At 47.9% G+C, this 16,772-nt stretch overlaps 2 protein-coding genes across 4 annotated transcripts in view; one reads left to right on the top strand and one right to left on the bottom strand.

Moving 5' to 3' along the window:
* Positions 1-212: 212 nt before the first annotated feature.
* Positions 213-16,772, bottom strand: part of HEMK1 (HemK methyltransferase 1, mitochondrial release factors N(5)-glutamine) — an 83,436-nt gene continuing 66,876 nt past the window's right edge. Inside the window, exons 1-11 of one of the 2 annotated variants that reach the window (XM_075183842.1) lie at positions 8,010-8,171; positions 6,385-6,588; positions 4,739-4,830; positions 4,239-4,332; positions 2,531-2,653; positions 2,053-2,117; positions 1,895-1,944; positions 1,704-1,809; positions 1,524-1,619; positions 1,332-1,445; positions 213-1,164 (exon numbers count right to left, since the gene is read on the bottom strand). In XM_075183842.1, coding sequence (XP_075039943.1) covers positions 1,134-1,164; positions 1,332-1,445; positions 1,524-1,619; positions 1,704-1,809; positions 1,895-1,944; positions 2,053-2,117; positions 2,531-2,653; positions 4,239-4,332; positions 4,739-4,830; positions 6,385-6,585 — 972 coding nt within the window. In that variant the 5' untranslated portion in view covers positions 6,586-6,588; positions 8,010-8,171 and the 3' untranslated portion in view covers positions 213-1,133. Of the gene's footprint in view, positions 1,165-1,331; positions 1,446-1,523; positions 1,620-1,703; positions 1,810-1,894; positions 1,945-2,052; positions 2,118-2,530; positions 2,654-4,238; positions 4,333-4,738; positions 4,831-6,384; positions 6,589-8,009; positions 8,172-16,772 lie in introns of those variants that run through there. The other variant, XM_075183843.1, reaches the window with a different exon arrangement.
* C8H3orf18 (chromosome 8 C3orf18 homolog) lies at positions 8,242-15,935 on the top strand. Of its 2 annotated transcripts, none has more exons than XM_075183845.1 (5): positions 8,242-8,442; positions 9,394-9,620; positions 10,076-10,101; positions 11,683-11,800; positions 13,689-15,935. In XM_075183845.1, exons 2-5 carry the CDS (start codon positions 9,447-9,449, stop codon positions 13,767-13,769), a joined length of 399 nt encoding a protein of 132 aa, XP_075039946.1. In that variant the 5' UTR covers positions 8,242-8,442; positions 9,394-9,446; the 3' UTR covers positions 13,770-15,935. The 2 variants fall into 2 exon arrangements, with proteins under 2 accessions (XP_075039946.1, XP_075039945.1); XM_075183844.1 differs by having other exon boundaries at positions 8,246-8,442; positions 9,390-9,620.

The raw sequence follows: 16,772 nt of genomic DNA, 5'->3' as shown, positions 1-16,772 counted from the left end.
TTCTACCCCCCTCCCCCCCCCCCACCGATATAAAAGTATAAAACTCAGAGGAAACACCTTGATTATTAAAATTTTTCTTGTCAAAAATGTTATCTGTACTGTTCCTGTTGTTTCCTCTTCAAATAAAGAGTTTAAAAAAAATAATTCTATATATATATATATATATATATATATATATATATATATATATATATATATATATATATATATATATATATATATGTGTATTCCAAACAAATAACAATCTTGATTATATTATGTACTAATCCTATCAGCGCCCCCTATATAATAGAGAATAAGAAACAATTGGAAAAGCAAATGGTGATTCAAGAAGTGTGACTTAAATTAAACTATCTGTATAATTCATCTCTAGCACACATGACCTCAATGCATACATCCAGCCCCAGGTGTGAAGCCTGGAGGTCTGTACACGAAGAGAGGACGTACAACAGACGTGCTAAGCTTTATCAATCCAGCTTTTTGTCCTATATTAGAACTACTTTTGACACTATGGGCTAGATTTACTAAGCGGCGGGTTTGAAAAAGGTGGGGATGTTGCCTATAGCAACCAATCAGATTCTAGCTATCATTTTGTAGAAGGTACTAAATAAATGAAAGATAGAATCTGATTGGTTGCTATAGGCAACATCCCCACTTTTTCAAATCCGCAGCTTAGTAAATCTAGCCCTATGAGTCTTATCTAGAGTTCGAGCTATAAGTACATTCAACTGGAAGATGCAATTTTTATTTCATTCTGGTTTATCCAGGTGTAAATTTGCACATTTAGCTCTATCCTCTAAATCGCTCCCCATACGCGGGTTCTGTACGCGTTTTAACCGTTAATGTCGGGAACGGTTTTCAGAAGCTGCGCTTGGTTTATGTTGGATACGGAGGACGATCTAAGGACTGGGTGATTTCTCTGTTATTAAGGATTCTGCACAATTCACAACACTGGGAATGTTTTAAGATTTGAGTATTTCCCCACAGTGCGACGCTGATGACTAGTTCTCGTTACACATATCGTACTTAATACAGTTTTATACAATGACCTATACAGGGAAGTGACCACCTGGAGCATACGGCATAATCATCAGTGCGTCTACTGGTCTCCGCGGCTGAGGACAACGTAGGGATCACCGTCTCCGTACGTGAAGAAACCTCGACCTGAGGACGACAGATGTGAATGAGATCAGTGTAGATGAGAAACGTGTATCCGGTGGGTCCCGATACGAGAGATAGGGGGTGCAGTATAAATATGGGGGGGGCACCCAGCGGTTACACAGGGTGCACTAAGTGTACCAGCTCTTGGGCTCTCTTAGATAGAGACTCACTTGCCACAGAAGTCCCTGACGACATTGAGCAGGTGCAGCTCGTCCTCCGAGTGGTCTTGGAGCCACTTTTCCACCATATCAGGATGTCTTGGGTCCACCTCCAGGAAGATATCTCTGTAATAAGAACTGGATCAGATCCGAGAACCTCAATATCTTCTCACGGTTTGGGGACATCGCTGTCATCTCTCCTACCCGTTAGAGGACAGCAGGTGCGGTGCCAGCCGCAGGACCCCCTTGATCACATCCATCCCATCGGGACCCCCATCTAGTGCTGAATGATCTTCATACCTAGGACCAAGAAGACAATGAGGACATTACACACTGTCATTCAATACGGCTGCTGTAACAATCTATATATTACAGCGGCTTTACCTGAGGATCCCCGGCTCCAACTCAGACAGATCCTCTGTGAATATATAGGGAGGGTTACTGACCACTACGTCTACGGGGCCCAGCGCCAGGAGACGCTCCGCGGGATCTGTGTAACGATGGAAGCCAGAGAGACAGCGGGTGAAGACATTGCACATAGAGAGCAGGGCATTCTGGGAGAGTCCGAGTCTTACCTGATAATACGTCATGCTGCAGGATGTCAATCCTGTGCTGAAGTCCAAGTCTGAGGGAAGAAACATGGAGTCAGAAGTGTCTGGAGCCAGCATTGGTACATGGCTCCCACGTCTACGGCCAGCGCAACATGATCCCTAATAATCCCCATGTCACTCACCTCTCTGCATTATCCCGGGTCAGACTCACAGCGGCTTCGGTTTTATCAACGGCAATGACTCGCGCCTGCGATACAGATAAGAGATGCTCATCGTATGTGTGGGGCCGGTTTCCTTACAAGAAAGTAACATGTTCCACGGCAATGTCATAGTACTGGCCCCTGTCTCGTACATGCACCGAGGATACGCACAAGAGATTCCCTCGCTCCCTCGTGTCTAATGCACCAACTATCTGCCGGCACGTTCAACAAGACAGATCCCTAGAACGAGCTGAATGTATTTTCCTTTTACACAGAAATAAACCACTCGGAAACCAAGGTCCTGCCCTCCACTCAGAGGGAAGGTCCAACACGTTATAGGACATACTATAAAGAGAATGGAAACCTTCATCTATGAAGGAAAATAGATGTATTGGTTTTCTCCTGACATTACATTGTGACTCTGCAGGATGATAGAGCAACAAGCGGCTGACAATCCTACCTGAGGGATCCTCCGGAGTAACGCCAAAGACACGGCTCCTGATCCACAACCAACCTCTAATATCACCGGCGCTGGAGAACGGCGCAAATCCGGGCAATCTGCCACCACCAGTCCCACCAGCTCCTTAATACGACACATACAGAGCTCACAGTACACAGAAATCGCGTTCTGATTGTAAATAGCAGAGATAATGCTTTAATACAGCTAGATTGTAAAAACTACTACAGGATTGGTGTTTGTAAAGGGAGAAATCAACTATTTCTAGGGCAGACGTTTTTCTATTGTGTGATCTTTGAAGACATTACTTCTAGGTAATAAGTAAGTAGGTTGTAATGATGCTGCAATTGGGGAATTAAACCACATGTCTATACATTTTTCATGTACTACAAAACACAATTTTATTATGTTTAACAATGTTCTTAAAAGAAAAGACACCATAACATGATAGAAGGGGAAGAACAGAAATGATGGACCAGCTGTGTCCAGATATCTCTCTGCTATCTCCTCGTGGATGTCCCAACACGGAGCTCATCATCTGCCCTCCCAGATCTCTCCCCTCTGTAACTCACGTCCGCTGCCTCTGACACATCTCCAGGATACGACCCCTTCTCACCCCTGATGCTACCAAAACTCTCATCCACTCTCTCTCTCATTTCCTGACTCGCAGAGTCCTCCTCTCAGGCCTCCGTCCCCCCTGTCTCTTCCCATTTCAATCCATCCTCCTCCCTATGTAAATCCCTACATTGGCTCCCTGTTCTCCACCAAATCCAACTCAAACCCGCACCTACAAAGCACTCGGCCACTTCTCCCCCAGACATTTCCAAACTCCTCTCCTTCCCACCCCGTCCATTCTGCCAATGATCAACATCAACTCCCCACATCCCACCTCCAAGACTTCTCCAGTGCTACTCCCCACCTAAGGAATACACTTCCACACTCAACCAGACTCCAAAGTTTTAACGCTCCTTAAAAACACCCCCGTTCACCAACGTTTACCAGTCTCCCACCAACCTCCACTCACGCTGACGCGGCCTCTCTGCTCACATTCTCGCTCTGCCTCCCACATCCCTTTCGTCTCAGATTTGCCTCTCTCCTTTAGATTGTAAGCTCTTGTGAGCAAAGCCCTGTATCATGCCTTTTGTATGTTCTCTACAACATTTGTTTGTTATATACATTAACTATTAATGTACAGCATTAACAAACAATAATAATAACACAATATTCCTGTTAACAGCACAACGTACTTATTGATAAACGTCAGAGACGTGGGATGGACTTTTGCAAACATATGACAGCGTAATGAGCAACTGAAGGCGATTGTTATATTAAATATAGCTGTACTGAGATCGAAATTAAAAACAAGACAGAACAGATCATTCTATTCTACAAGATCAGTCAAATATTTTGGGGCTTTATTTTTGCTATAAGCACATTCCACATACAGGAATTAAATTCTGCTGATGAGGCGGCTGTCGTCTGTGTGAATCTGATTCATGAAGTCACAGACATCAGGAGCAGTAACACGTGTGTACATTGTTGTATATCGCTCCACGGCCTAAACGCACATTGTGCTGTAGGACACAGAGTGTTGAGTAATAATTATAATAACATTGGTTGTGATTCAGCGTCTTCAGTTTATCTCCAGCCAGTTACGCACCACATACACTCAGATCTATAAATACACTGTTCTCCATCTACCTCGTCTTACCTCTGTCTCTGGCCGTGGGATGAAGACGGGGGGTCTCATTAATAAAGTCATGTCCAAGAAATCCCACTCTCCAATAATGTACTGAACGGGGACCCTGGAAACGGAGGATAGACACATTACTGATTTGTGGGTATTTACAAAGGTAGAAATTGGGACATTATGAGAGATACAATAGACAAGAGCTCCAATCTCATGAAAATAAATCCTGGACATGGTGTATTTTGTATTTTCAAAGCAGAAACATTGAATCTAAAGCAGAAAGAGGATCAGTGTAAAGTGTCTGTATTCTGACATTATATAAAATATTCCTCTGACATCACTGTATATTACACACTGTGTCCATTATACTGGGGAGGCAGTGATTCAGCGGTTATGTAACACTACACAATGGAAGGACAGAGCTTAATCAGGTCATTTTGTCTTTATGCCACCTACACACGTTCTGTGCGTCACCCTGTAACAAAAGAAACAGCTTTTCAGCGTGGTCAGAACACAATCACCTCCGGAGGCGCTCCTGTGCCATTCTCTCTATGAGCGTCAGCTCTTCTGCCGAGATGTGAGAGCGGGCCATGTGTGATGTCATACTGTGAAACTGGAAGTGACAAAAAGAACAACACGAGTATCACTGAGGAACCCCAGGGGAACAAACTGATTATATTACATAGTATAATAGTGACGTGTTCCTTGTCCACTGTCCCCATCTCCCTGACCCTGCGGAGCAACGTGCACCGTCTCCATCATTCTGACCCTGCGGAGCAACGTGCACCGTCTCCATCTCTCTGACCCTGCGGAGCAACGTGCACCGTCTCCATCTCTCTGACCCTGCGGAGCAACGTGCACCGTCTCCATCTCTCTGACCCTGCGGAGCAACGTGCACCGTCTCCATCGTTCTGACCCTGCGGAGCAACGTGCACCGTCTCCATCGTTCTGACCCTGCGGAGCAACGTGCACCGTCTCCATCGTTCTGACTCTGCGGAGCAACGTGCACCGTCTCCATCGCTCTGACCCTGCGGAGCAACGTGCACCGTCTCCATCGCTCTGACCCTGCGGAGCAACGTGCACCGTCTCCATCGCTCTGACCCTGCGGAGCAACGTGCACCGTCTCCATCGTTCTGACCCTGCGGAGCAACGTGCACCGTCTCCATCGTTCTGACCCTGCGGAGCAACGTGCACCGTCTCCATCGTTCTGACTCTGCGGAGCAACGTGCACCGTCTCCATCGCTCTGACCCTGCGGAGCAACGTGCACCGTCTCCATCGCTCTGACCCTGCGGAGCAACGTGCACCGTCTCCATCTCTCTGACCCTGCGGAGCAACGTGCACCGTCTCCATCGTTCTGACCCTGCGGAGCAACGTGCACCGTCTCCATCGTTCTGACCCTGCGGAGCAACGTGCACCGTCTCCATCGTTCTGACTCTGCGGAGCAACGTGCACCGTCTCCATCATTCTGACCCTGCGGAGCAACGTGCACCGTCTCCATCATTCTGACTCTGCGGAGCACTGTGCACCGTCTCCATCATTCTGACCCTGCGGAGCACCGTGCACCGTCTCCATCATTCTGACCCTGCGGAGCAACGTGCACCGTCTCCATCATTCTGACCCTGCGGAGCACCGTGCACCGTCTCCATCATTCTGACCCTGCGGAGCAACGTGCACCGTCTCCATCATTCTGACCCTGCGGAGCACTGTGCACCGTCTCCATCATTCTGACCCTGCGGAGCACCGTCTCCATCATTCTGACCCTGCGGAGCACTGTGCACCGTCTCCATCATTCTGACCCTGCGGAGCACTGTGCACCGTCTCCATCATTCTGACCCTGTGAAGCACCGCCCTCATCGCTGACACTGTGGAGCACAGTGCGGCGTCTCTATCGTCCTGACACTGTGGAGCACAGTGTACTGTCTCCATCGTCCTGACCCTACGGAGCACTGTGCAACATCTCCATCGCTTTGACCCTGCGGAGCACTGTGCATCGTCTCCATCGCTCTGACCCTGCCTGCGGAACACTGTGCACCGTCTCCATCGCTCTGACCCTGCCTACGGAGCACTGTGCACCGTCTCCATCGCTCTGACCCTGCGGAGCATTGTGCATCGTCTCCATCGCTCTGACCCTGCCTGCGCAGCACTGTGCACCGTCTCCTCACTCACAGTTTTGGCTCCTAGTGCATGAGCTATAAGTATCTCGCTTGATTCCTCTGGCTCCGGGATTCCATGATCATGAAAGACTTTCTGCCAATGTGAAGCCAGCTTCTCTGGGGTAACTGCGGGCGCTCCGAACCTTCTGCATAGACCTGGAGTCTGGGAGACTTTGGGAAAGAGCCGGCGCAGGATACGAGGTAAAATTGCCATGGCCTGTAACACAAGGCATAAACAGGACTCAGAAAGGTGAAATAAATCACCTTAGACAGTAAAACATGAGATGAGATGTACGCCAGACACTGTCCTAAAGGACACTAGGCCTCCCAGAGACTACGTCTTCTGATACAGGAGAACAATATGTCAGATATCCCACCATGTGGAGGCTGTGGGCGTTTGTTTTTTAAAGCATATCTCAATTTATTTGACACTTGGGAAAAGCTCCCAGGATGCTCCTAAAACACTTGATCAACCCTATAATGGTTCATATCTGCCTATAAATGTGGGGAATTAGGACCATTGTTCACACACACCTGGATGCGGCAACATGAGAAGACATCTCGATATAACCTTATGATTTTTAGTACGATTACATTTCAGACAAAATCCTAGTTTTCCTGCAATATTTGGGGCACAGGACACAGTCATCGCTGCCAGGAGCAAACATTACATTTCAGAAACAAAATCCAAGTTCACATTCCCACCCACCCAATAATAATAATAAAACTAGCATACAATAAACATGGTCACTAGACTTTACTGACAGAACAATCACACGAGTGACGCCGAGCCTGTAGGAGGGTTGAATACTTTCTTGTGAAACGACCATGTTTCCAGGAATCCTGGGCGGGTACATAAACCCTGTCACACAAAGCGGATTATAGATCTATAACTGAGTTACCAACACCTGACAGTTTAACAAGAAATGACTGAGGGACAAGATTTTTACAGACTTATTGTAGTTTGGTTTGTCTGCTTTTGTATGTGTGCTATTGTCACGTCAGGAGAAGGTCACATTTTTCCCTAATGACGGATACAAACGTCACTACACCTATACAACCCTCAGTACATACACATACAATCTTTCAGGAGTTGGGCATATCTAGAATAAAGCATTTCTTCCATGCATAAGGCTCTTTAGATGTTGTGGAACTACAAATCCCAGCATGCAGGGACTGGCAGAGCAGGCTGAGACTTTTCCACAGCAGCTGCATAGCCACAGGAAACCCAAATCTGACATAAATAATGAGGGATGCTGAATGTGACACTCAGCATCTAAGCCCAAAAATATTGTATTTGAACAGACAGAAAACTAGGGACAAGAAGAAACAGAAACAGGCTGTCCAGGGACACTTGGCCTCTATGTCCTCCATGCTAGAGCTACTGAATGCGAGAGATGAGCCAGGTAGTGTCCCCCATGAGCTCTAACATAACATGTGTTGCTCCTACCTGGGACCAGAAGAGTTAATAGGAGCATTTAAATGTCAGAGAACAGCCTACTTCCGGTGTCCCCCAGCAACATAGACAGGACACATTAGTTCCCACAGAAAATTCCTAAAACACAGACGTATATCTCCAGCTATTCTGTAAGATTTATTGTTAAACACACCAGTGTCCGTCACATGTGTCATACAAACACGGGTGTTCTGCTGTGAGTCTGCTCTTTAGCTACTTTAAGGCCTTGACATCATTTCCGTCTCCATTTCTGGAGCCATTTTGTTGGCGTCTGCTGCCTCCGCCGCAATGAAAGTGGTCCTTCCCAGAATGCACTGTAGGCCGCTAGGAAGGTTCTTTGCTCACAGCTGGCAGGTGTGACAGGCACAGGCGCATGCGCAGAAACACGATGACGCACTCCACGACATGTTCCCTCCTTTCTGTCTCTTGAATGACAGGTGTAATAACCAATAACACTGAAGCCCGGACTGACAGGAGGCGTGGCTAAGCATCCAGTAACAGGAGGAGACCTGATCACTGGGGCAATTCCCCCCAAGCTGCTCCCCACTGGGGCAGATACAGCAGCACTGGTTCATCATCTTCCCAGGTTCCTGTAGCTGATGGGCAGAACCACAGGTGAGACTGTATATAATGTATAGGCTACCTGTGGCCCACCACCTGTTGTGGAACTACAAGTCTCAGAATGCCATGTATGACTTGGAGTTACTCTGCTAGTGGGGAGGCACAGGTTGATAGGGATTGACAGCTGACACATGTGGGAAGCATGCTGTTGTATTTTAGCACATATTACATGTATGTACATATTGAACATGTCCTTAGTGTGTGTGTGTACATTGGATATATGGTTTGTGCATGTAGATCTCCAACATAAATGTCTCTTTATAGTCATTTCCCCAACCGAGTTATTTGTTAGTAATTGTTCTTTTTATGCTGCGTTGTGTTTGCCATATATTTAAATGTATCAACTTGTCTGCAGCACAAAGGGATAAATGTTTTTCAGAATTGTAACAATGTATCAGGCTATGTTGCAGTGTGTGTGACTCCCTCTGTGGTACCTGACCAGTATGGTGTACAACACCTGATGTCATGGTGGGATCACTGATCCCTATAGTGGAGGAAGACAGCAGCGACTCACAGCTTCTGAACGCTGTGTCTTTGCTGGCTGGGTAGATGCAGCGTTCTGCAGCTGGGAGTAGCTCTGTTAGTGACACATTATGGTTAAGGGGTAACATTCCCCGCGTGTGGTTCAGGTCTGAAGGCAGCTTATAGTAGCAATACCTGCACCGTGCGACAATGAGTAAAGTACCATGTGCGGAACATAGAGCATTTGTGTACGTAACATAGAGGCGGCTGCTGGATTGTCCTGCAGACAGACATTTGCATCAAAACCACTTTAATATGTGCTCTATTTCCAGCATATGGTAGCTAGAAACAAATAACCAATTGTTTAGTAACAATTACGTTATACGTATGTATTCAGACATTGTAGTCTAGACAATGATGGTAAATCTGCATGATGTGTGATATGTGTATATTGCATTAATATGGAGGTCTTTCTCCAGGCAGGTGGTCTGCGGAATGTGTGACTTGGTGTTTAGGCTGCTGGTGACGACACAATCATGAGCGATCGCAGTGTGACAACCCCGCTCTATATTGGGGTCACCGTGGAACCAGGCACTACCACTGCCCCCTACAATGGCACGAAAGGGGTAGATACCGGTGCGACTTCCACAGTGGGCACTTGGCTTCTCTCCCTTGGTATCGTGACTGTGATTGGACTAGCCGTGGCAATGGTGCGTGCCCCTGATGATGCAAACCACATTACTGTTACTTAGTAATGTGTAGCAGACACATCCTTCCACCTACACATGGAGGCAGCATAACTGCTTATCACTGAGGCACCTAGTGCCTCGTGCCTCAATGACGTTGCTGCCTCCTAGTAAATTGATAGGCTGCATTCTCGTAAATATTTCATATTGGTTTAGCCCAAAAGATGGCTGCCCCCAGTGTCAGCGGGGGATGGAACACTTTATATTTCTATAGTTGAACATAATGCCATAAATATAGATCTGTGTATACTGCACCCACAGCTGGATATATAAACGCATTGTACACATTAATATGACACATTTACACATAATTCCACACCCGCGTTGTCGTAATTTCCAGCCCTGTCTTATTTTCAGTCTGTTTCTTCTCCGTTCCGCTGTCTCTCATCTCTCCCTCTCTCTCCCCTGTGTCTCTCCAGGTTCTGTACATCAGAAAGCAGAAGAGGTGAGCGCTCTCTGTCTAACTACTTCTCTGCCTGTTATTCTATCTTTTATCCACTGTCTTTTCTGAGACAAAATAAAGGACAACAAAGTGTAAAATTTGAAAAGAACGTTCATCCTATGTAAAGGTTTTCAGCATTTATAGGGAACCGACCAAACTTGTTTCACTTCCTCCTTCATTATCCTGGAGATTTGGGCTTACACCTCAACATTTTTAATTGTCTGGACTTCCGTAACAGGACATTTTGAAGATGTACATATCTCTTGTCACGTTCAATTTAACGTCCTGTTCTTGTGTATTACTGATTATTATCTGAGGTTAAAGTAATTATTATTAAATGTGTTTTAGCTGTGATTAGAAATTTAGTTGGTGAAACGTAAGCAATCCATCGTGTTTTGGATGAATTCAGCACAGTCTTATACTATATCCGCCGTTGTATACATATTAGTGACTACAGCACAGGGCTGAAGAATGTAAAACTGGAGAATTTACATTTTAGGAATCTACACCATTAATCTGCGTTCTAGGGGTGTCAGGAGAAATAATATAGAGGTGGTTCTGATGGATATAATTCAGCAGCTTGAAGACTGGAGCTGTTTTATTGCCTAGACATAGAGCCCAGACCCGTTACCAGAGCCCAGACCCGTTACCAGAGCCCACAGCTGTCTAATCGCCCAGAACCATGCGGCAGTGATCGTGGCTTTCTCAGCAGCGCACATCATCCATCTCCTTCAGCCCGTCACTACACGTAGATCGCTGGCGTTACACATAAATATATCACACACATGAGGCGGGTGGAAGATATTTACATACTCATTAGCTAAGTGGGTTCGACTTTCCTGTATCCTCATTCATAAATGTTTAATTTTGTGCTATCAATCTACAGTCATTAAGTAGAAAAATGCTATTCCCATATAGCACATTACTTCACATATTGTGTATTCTGATCAGATCCTGAAAGTCATAAGCTCATATTTGGAAATTTTAATTTTTATATTTAGAAGTCATTAAATTTAAAGGGGTCGTCTACTTTGTACAAATCTCCTCGTATCATAAACAGAGGTCCCTCCGCCTGCCCCTCCCCCATTACGTGTACCGAAAAGCCAGCCAGTGTGTACGGGGGCTTATCCATCCATAGAGCGCTACAGAAGATTTGCTAATACTAGCGCTAATGTTACCTTCAGGTAATGGGTGGGGCGCGATACTATTTTAACATTTTAAGGCCCCGCTCAGGTCTATAGGTACTAGCTGTAAAAGTTTAGGCATTATATGGGGTCGAGTTTCTGTGTTTCCTCTATTAAGCTGGTCACACATGGACCGATTTAATCATCCTGCTCAGCCATTTTGGATTAATTCCGGGTGTAAGCCCTGCAGTTGGACCAATGCTGGAACGCATTAGGGAATATGTCCGTACGCACTGGGCGTTGGCGCTAACATGGCTGATAATGACCCTCTTATTACCGGGAATCATTTATGTTTGGTCAGCTTTACGTATATTTCTGTGATAATAAGATCTCTTGTGTTTCCGTATTGTCCTTTGTTTCCTGTCATTAATCCTCCATACCTGCGTCCTCTTTCCCTCAGGCTGGAGAAGCTGCGCCACCAGCTGATGCCGATGTATAACTTTGACGCCGCGGAGGAACAGGAAGATTTGGAACAGGAGCTGTTGGAGCCAAACCGAGATCTACAGCCCCAGGGGAAGGTGAGTACCTCGGTATTTCATACACTTGCGCTATGTGGCCCTGTCGGCTGTGCACGGGGGGCAGCCATTTTGTGGGGTGAACCAGACATTCTCCTGAATGAGGCCTATTAAATCACAGCAAACTAATAACTCGCTGGATATTGGTAAAGCGTCCAAAATGGCTGCCTCCACCGATGGCAAGTGATGGGACCACTGAAATAGCAACTCAGATCAGCTGTGAATACATCTTACTTTCCCCAAGTAGTACTGTGATGGAGACTCATACAGACCAGAGATAATTCCAGCTAAACTCTCATACCTGGAACCACAGAGGTCAGGATAGTTTTACCTCAGCTTGTGTCTGTAGTCCCCATGTAAATGTCTTTTACAGATGTCTGGAGCTGGGTTCCTGTAGTGCGGGAGGATGTCTTGGCTCTAGAGCCGGAGTTCCAGGAGTGTGAGAGGATGTCTTGGCTCTAGAGAGACAGCGTTTCTGGAGTGTGAAAGGATGTCTTTGTTCTGGGGCCGGGGTGTGAGAGAATGTCTTGGCTTTGGAGCCGGAGCGTGAGAGGATGTCTTGGCTCTGGAGCCGGAGCGTGAGAGGATGTCTTGGCTCTGGAGCCGGAGCGTGAGAGGATGTCTTGGCTCTGGAGCCGGAGCGTGAGAGGATGTCTTGGCTCTGGAGCCGGAGCGTGAGAGGATGTCTTGGCTCTGGAGCCGGAGCGTGAGAGGATGTCTTGGCTCTGGAGCCGGAGCGTGAGAGGATGTCTTGGCTCTGGAGCCGGAGCGTGAGAGGATGTCTTGGCTCTGGAGCCGGAGCGTGAGAGGATGTCTTGGCTCTGGAGCCGGAGCGTGAGAGGATGTCTTGGCTCTGGAGCCGGAGCGTGAGAGGATGTCTTGGCTCTGGAGCCGGAGCGTGAGAGGATGTCTTGGCTCTGGAGCCGGAGCGTGAGAGGATGTCTTGGCTCTGGAGCCGGAGCGTGAGAGGATGTCTTGGCTCTGGAGCCGGAGCGTGAGAGGATGTCTTGGCTCTGGAGCCGGAGCGTGAGAGGATGTCTTGGCTCTGGAGCCGGAGCGTGAGAGGATGTCTTGGCTCTGGAGCCGGAGCGTGAGAGGATGTCTTGGCTCTGGAGCCGGAGCGTGAGAGGATGTCTTGGCTCTGGGGCCGGAGCGTGAGAGGATGTCTTGGCTCTGGGGCCGGAGCGTGAGAGGATGTCTTGGCTCTGGGGCCGGAGCGTGAGAGGATGTCTTGGCTCTGGGGCCGGAGCGTGAGAGGATGTCTTGGCTCTGGAGCCGGAGCGTGAGAGGATGTCTTGGCCCTGGAGCTCGAGTTCCTGTAATCCTGGTGGTAAATGTATTATGCTGTGATTTTTGCAAATTGGCAAAAATGTAATTTGCACAAATGTCATCCTGTGTCACTCTAGTTGTTGTGGGACTTGTAGTTCCACAACAACCAGTTAATGAAGGGAGAAAATCACCCTGGTTACATACTTTCATTTTCAGTTTTCTCTTTTCTCTGTGGTTAGTATTGAGATTATCCAAAGTTCCTCCTGTCACAGTGATGTCACTAGTTCCTAGCACTGATAGGCTGAAGTAATTATCAGTATGTATAATTGGTGAGTTCTGATGTCATTAACTCACTGTTCATTAGCAAAACTTGTGTGTTATAAGGAATAATGCGCAGCCTACTGTATATTACTATAAGTCACCTCTGGCCTCGTCCTTTTAAATGGATATCAGTGACTTTAAATTTTCATCTAATTTACAGTAGAAACTGTATTATCTAATGTTAAAAAGATGCATAATAATGTAGATAAGTACATTAAATCCATGTATAACCTGTAACATGAGATATGATCTGTGACGCTGCTTCGTGTGACCGGTGCCCCATCTGTGTTGCCATCCTTAGGTCCTTCTCACCAGCCTGTGCCCGCTGCAGAGACCCACCCGCCTGGTTTTCACAGATGTTGCCAACTCTATCAGCGCCTGAGGAGGACTTGGCACTACACAGGGTGACATCTAGAATTGGGGGATTAGTGTCACTGTGACTCACCGTGTTTTCTGTGTCACCGTGCCCTGGGAGGTCGCCAGGGAGGGCGGAGTCTCCCTGCCTGCTGCCAGCCACTGCTGCAGGGTCCAGTAATGTTCCGGTCACATTGCTCTGTACTTATACTGTGCGCAGGGGTTGGGAATACATATTATTCTGGTAATGGCACATTACACGGCTGTCGTTCCCTGAGACATAAACCTTCACTAAGCTGTATATTTATATCTGCGGCGTCACGCTGCGCCCTGCCGCTGCACTCGTACGGCGTCACACTGCGCCCTGCCGCTGCACTCGTACGGCGTCACACTGCGCCCTGCCGCTGCACTCGTACGGCGTCACACTGCGCCCTGCCCGTGCACTCGTATGGCGTCACACTGCGCCCTGCCCGTGCACTCGTATGGCGTCACACTGCGGCCTGCCGCTGCACTCGTGCGGCGTCACACTGCGCCCTGCTGCTGCACTCGTATGGCGTCACACTGCGCCCTGCCCGTGCACTCGTATGGCGTCACACTGCGCCCTGCCCGTGCACTCGTGCGGCGTCACACTGCGGCCTGCCGCTGCACTCGTGCGGCGTCACACTGCGCCCTGCTGCTGCACTCGTACAGCGTCACACTGCGCCCTGCCGCTGCACTCGTGCGGCGTCGCACTGCGCCCAGCCGGTGCACACATACACTAACAGTCATTTACATTCCGCAGTAGTGTAACACCGCGGTGTTAGTGTTCTGTTGTGACATCACACTCCTAATTTTGCTTTACTACACCTGGTTAAAGGTGGAAGTACGTGTATTGGGGGCCAACATGGCAGCATCTGTGGGGTGCGTTCGTTAGCAGTGACCGGTGGAAGGGGTTTAAGGGCGTTCTAGGAGGAGGCCTAATGAACACATTGACTTCAATAAACAATTGTACACAACTGGTACATTGGCGTGTACCGTGACATGCAGCTGCCGCTCTCACACGCATAAGGAAGCGGGCCGCAGTGTGTGCGGTTCGTAAGTGACGTATGAATGCCGCACAGGGCTGTGCCTGTACAGTAACGCAGTCCCCTTTATTCTGTATAATCCTCCGTGGTCTGGTATGAATTATTGTGTTCTACAGAAACTGCTGCGCTTAGTCCTGGTCACACAGCAACTAACTCCACTGCGGCACACTGCTCTGCTGGTGCTATAGTCACCCTGCGACGCACTGCTCCGCTGGCGCAATATCACCCTGCGGCGCACTGCTCCGCTGGCGCAATATCACCCTGCGATGCACTGCTCCGCTGGTGCTATATTTACCCTGCGACGCACTGCTCCGCTGGCGCTATATTACCCTGCGACGCACTGCTCCGCTGGTGCTATAGTCACCCTGCGGCGTACTGCTCCGCTGGCGCTATATTACCCTGCGACGCACTGCTCCGCTGGCGCTATATTACCCTGCGACGCACTGCTCCGCTGGCGCTATATTACCCTGCGACGCACTGCTCCGCTGGCGCTATATTACCCTGCGACGCACTGCTCCGCTGGCGCTATATTACCCTGCGACGCACTGCTCCGCTGGCGCTATATTACCCTGCGACGCACTGCTCCGCTGGCGCAATATCACCCTGCGATGCACTGCTCCGCTGGCGCTATATTACCCTGCGACGCACTGCTCCGCTGGCGCTATATCACCCTGCGACGCACTGCTCCGCTGGCACAGCACTGCTCTGATGACACTACACCACCACACTGCACTGAGCTCTATAGCAGAGCTTCCTTCTCTGCAGACGCCTTAATAACACTAGAATGCACCTCGTTTTCTGTCACGGGGTCACAGGCGCCCTCGATGCCCCGATTCTCATTACTGGCCCCTCAGCGTTGCACAAACAGGGCTGACGTAGTGTTTAACCCTCTCCGTGTCCGATGGGTCTCTTACATTTGTAGGTCCACTTGGACACCACAGAAAAGTAAATATGTGTATTGGAAGACTAACTGTGTAACTGGTTCATCACCGCAGAGCTGGCGTCCACCCAAGGGGAACGGAGTCTGCCAATGCCGGCGTACGGCGGTAGCGCTGTTTTGTACTATTTATTGGCAGAATAATTATTTCACATTTGTTTATGGTTCATTAAAATTCCTCAAACCCCACAAATATTTATCACCAGTCTCGTTAATAATTAAATTAACTCTGTGGAGCCTCAGATCTCGGAACCTTTATTCTGAATGTGGATTTAGCAGCGAATGTCAGATCAGTGATTGAGATCTCGATGTACAAAGCTACGATCACAATAAAATCATTGTTTCACTATGGATGAAAGAGAATAAGCAAAACACATTGTGCAATGCACCGACTGTCAGGAAGGTTAGAGGGAAATTCTCGTTATTTTGTATCATTTAATCTAAATCCTCACACGGGAGAGGAATAAGCGGATACATTGTGAGAGAGGTGGATTGTGGAATAAGGACCCCGAGTGTCAGTTCGCCGTCCCTCTAATCACCAGAGGTGGGGGCCTTCCAGGACTGGTCTTCATTGTGAGGCTGAGGAAAAATGTTCAAGGGAAATTATGCCGAAAATGTATTTATTTTTTAAGACTGAGGGAATGTTTCTGAACATTGGTGTAGAAACGATTTATAATATGTTATGTAGATCCCAACAATCCTGTTCTAGGAAGGGTTAGAACAGGAAGGAATACCTGATTGGTTGCTATCGGTTACAACACCTTTTTCTGTGCCAAATATTGTGGCATTGCAGATACACCTGAAAATACGCATGGGGGAAAGTACTCTGAAGCCCAACCTACTAACCCCTGCGGACCACCTCCTTTATATAAACGTCTCCATATGTTCTTGCTCACGTTACCCTAATTTATGTCTAAGGATAACTCCATATAAAGTGAAGCATTTTGTTGTAGGAGGAGTCAGGGAAGATGAATAAAATAGGAATAATTAATTGTCCTGCACACCCCTGCAGAGCATTGATGGGATGACA

Source organism: Mixophyes fleayi, chromosome 8 (genome assembly GCF_038048845.1).
Source record: "Mixophyes fleayi isolate aMixFle1 chromosome 8, aMixFle1.hap1, whole genome shotgun sequence".
Lineage (NCBI taxonomy): Eukaryota > Metazoa > Chordata > Amphibia > Anura > Limnodynastidae > Mixophyes > Mixophyes fleayi.
Note: the sequence above shows the minus strand (reverse complement) of the source record. Positions and strands in the feature narration are given on the sequence as shown.